Source organism: Apteryx rowi, unplaced genomic scaffold (assembly GCF_003343035.1).
Source record: "Apteryx rowi isolate R43461 unplaced genomic scaffold, aptRow1 scaffold_1868, whole genome shotgun sequence".
In the NCBI taxonomy this organism is placed as follows: domain Eukaryota; kingdom Metazoa; phylum Chordata; class Aves; order Apterygiformes; family Apterygidae; genus Apteryx; species Apteryx rowi.
The window spans coordinates 12,686-13,653 of NW_020448161.1; the positions used below are offsets into that span (position 1 = coordinate 12,686).

Here is a 968-nt window from a genome sequence, read left to right on the forward strand (position 1 = left end):
ACCCGTTGGCCAATGGGTTGGCAACATTGGTTGGCCAATGGGATGGCGGTGAAGGTGGTGGTTGGCCAACGGGATGGCAACAAGGGTGGTGGTTGGCCAATGGGATGGTGGCACTGATTGGCCAATGGGATGGCGGTGAAGGTGGTGGTTGGCCAATGGGATGGTGGCACTGGTTGGCCAACAGGGTGGCAGCAACATTGGTTGGCCAATGGGATGGTGGCACCAGTTGGCCAACGGGTTGGCAACGAGGGTGGTGGTTGGCCAATGGGATGATGGCACCAGTTGGCCAATGGGTTGGCAACATTGGTTGGCCAATGGGATGGCGGTGAAGGTGGTGGTTGGCCAACGGGAGGGTGGCACTGGCACTGGTTGGCCAACGGGATGACAGCAACGTTGGTTGGCCAGTGGGATGGTGGCACTGGTTGGCCAATGAGTTGGCAACGTTGGTTGGCCAACGGGATGGCAACAAGGGTGGTGGTTGGCCAACGGGATGACGGCGAGGGGGGGTGGTTGGCCAACGAGACCGCACCGAGGGCGCGAGAGGTCCACAGCCGCCGCCGGGTGTCCGCTGGCCATCTCCGGCTGTCCATGGATGGTGCTGGAGGTCCACGGATGGCTCCGGTTGTCCCTAGGCGCCGCCGTCCATCCCACGGGGCAGGGGCCACCCACAGGTGCGTCACGCYGTGGGGCAGGGGTGGCAGGCGGCTCCGGGGAGGGGCCTGGCCTGCGGTGCAGGATGTCTGGGGCCACCAGCAGGTGCACGAGCTGGTTGTCCATGGACATCTCCGGTTGCCCGTGGCTAGCACCAGCTGTCCATGGATGGTGGCACTGGATCTCCATGGATGATGCTGGATCTCCATGGATGGTGGCACTGGATCTCCACGGATGGTGATGGTTGCTCATGCATGATGCCGGATGTGCATGGATGGTGACACTGGATCTCCATGGGCGTCTCTGGTGGCCCACGG

The 968-nt window shown here is 63.2% G+C and overlaps 1 protein-coding gene across 1 annotated transcript; it reads right to left on the bottom strand.

Annotated features, from left to right (window-relative positions):
• Positions 1 to 2: 2 nt before the first annotated feature.
• LOC112964165 (basic proline-rich protein-like) lies at positions 3 to 962 on the bottom strand (the record flags this gene model as incomplete). Its single annotated transcript, XM_026061898.1, has 2 exons — positions 447 to 962; positions 3 to 337 (listed from the first exon to the last, which is right to left on the bottom strand). Coding segments are annotated over exons 1-2 (792 nt in total), but the record flags the coding sequence as incomplete, so codon positions are not given.
• Positions 963 to 968: the final 6 nt, after the last annotated feature.